The 995-nt window shown below is 36.5% G+C and overlaps 1 protein-coding gene across 1 annotated transcript in view; it reads left to right on the top strand.

Annotated features, from left to right (window-relative positions):
* Window positions 1–447: 447 nt before the first annotated feature.
* Window positions 448–995, top strand: part of LOC108746226 (DNA-directed RNA polymerase II subunit RPB3) — a 2,221-nt gene continuing 1,673 nt past the window's right edge. Inside the window, exons 1-2 of the mRNA XM_018482861.1 lie at window positions 448–753; window positions 833–977. Coding sequence (XP_018338363.1) covers window positions 668–753; window positions 833–977 — 231 coding nt within the window. The 5' untranslated portion in view covers window positions 448–667. The remainder of the gene's footprint in view (window positions 754–832; window positions 978–995) is intronic.

Below are 995 nucleotides of genomic sequence, written 5' to 3'. Positions count from 1 at the left end.
AAGGGGGGGGGGGGGAACTATTCTAAATAATTACCGAAGATGTAAACAAATATAGACTTAATAAATCGAAAAAAAGTTAAAAATTTAAGCCTGCGGCACACGGTGCTTGTTTTCCTGTTGGATTGCTAACTGGATTAGAATCTTGCAACTGTATTGGCTGCGATACTGTCAGTACCAGCAGGAAAACAAGCATCGTGTGCCGCAGGCTTTATATAGGCTGTACAATAGAAGTCGTAGGGTCTTAAAGCCCAAGGCACAATGCGAGGGAATAGCGATAGTGATAGAAATAACACGATTTCAATCTTAGAAACTGTATATTCCGATATATCCGATTTCTGATAGGTTGAAATCGTGTTATTCCTATCGCTATTCCCTCGCATTGTGTCTTGGGCTTTAAATTGTAGAAAATTGACCAATCATAATTATTCCTCTTACACATTCAATTGAGATTTTAAGTTTATTAATTGGTCTATCTATAGGATAGAGAGATCCGACAACTTCTCTTTCTTACAGCCAATCAATAGGCTTGAAATAACCGCCACTGGCACAGACCAGCGCAGACTTGAATTCTTAAAATAGCAATTAGCGCACATTGTAGCTTGCTATCGTGCCTTTATAAATAAACGAAACGAAAAAAAGATATTTGTATAAAATTTGACAAAATAAAATGCCGTACGCTAATCAACCATCGGTCCATATTTCGGATTTAACCGAAGAAAATGTGAAATTTCAAGTAGAAGATACCGAATTGAGGTAAGAGGTTAGATTACGTAGAAGAATCAAAATATGTATATAATTGCAATTTAATTTACAATTAATATTTCCTTATCAGTGTTGCGAATAGCATGAGGCGTGTCTTTATCGCCGAAACTCCGACTATGGCTATTGATTGGATACAACTGGAAGCCAATTCTACTGTTTTGAGTGACGAATTTTTGGCACATAGGATTGGGATGATACCATTGATCAGTGATGATGTAAGTGCATATATATAT

This window comes from Trachymyrmex septentrionalis, unplaced genomic scaffold (genome assembly GCF_001594115.1).
Source record: "Trachymyrmex septentrionalis isolate Tsep2-gDNA-1 unplaced genomic scaffold, Tsep1.0 scaffold161, whole genome shotgun sequence".
NCBI classification, from domain to species: Eukaryota; Metazoa; Arthropoda; class Insecta; order Hymenoptera; family Formicidae; genus Trachymyrmex; species Trachymyrmex septentrionalis.
This window is presented reverse-complemented; position numbering and strand designations above follow the sequence as displayed.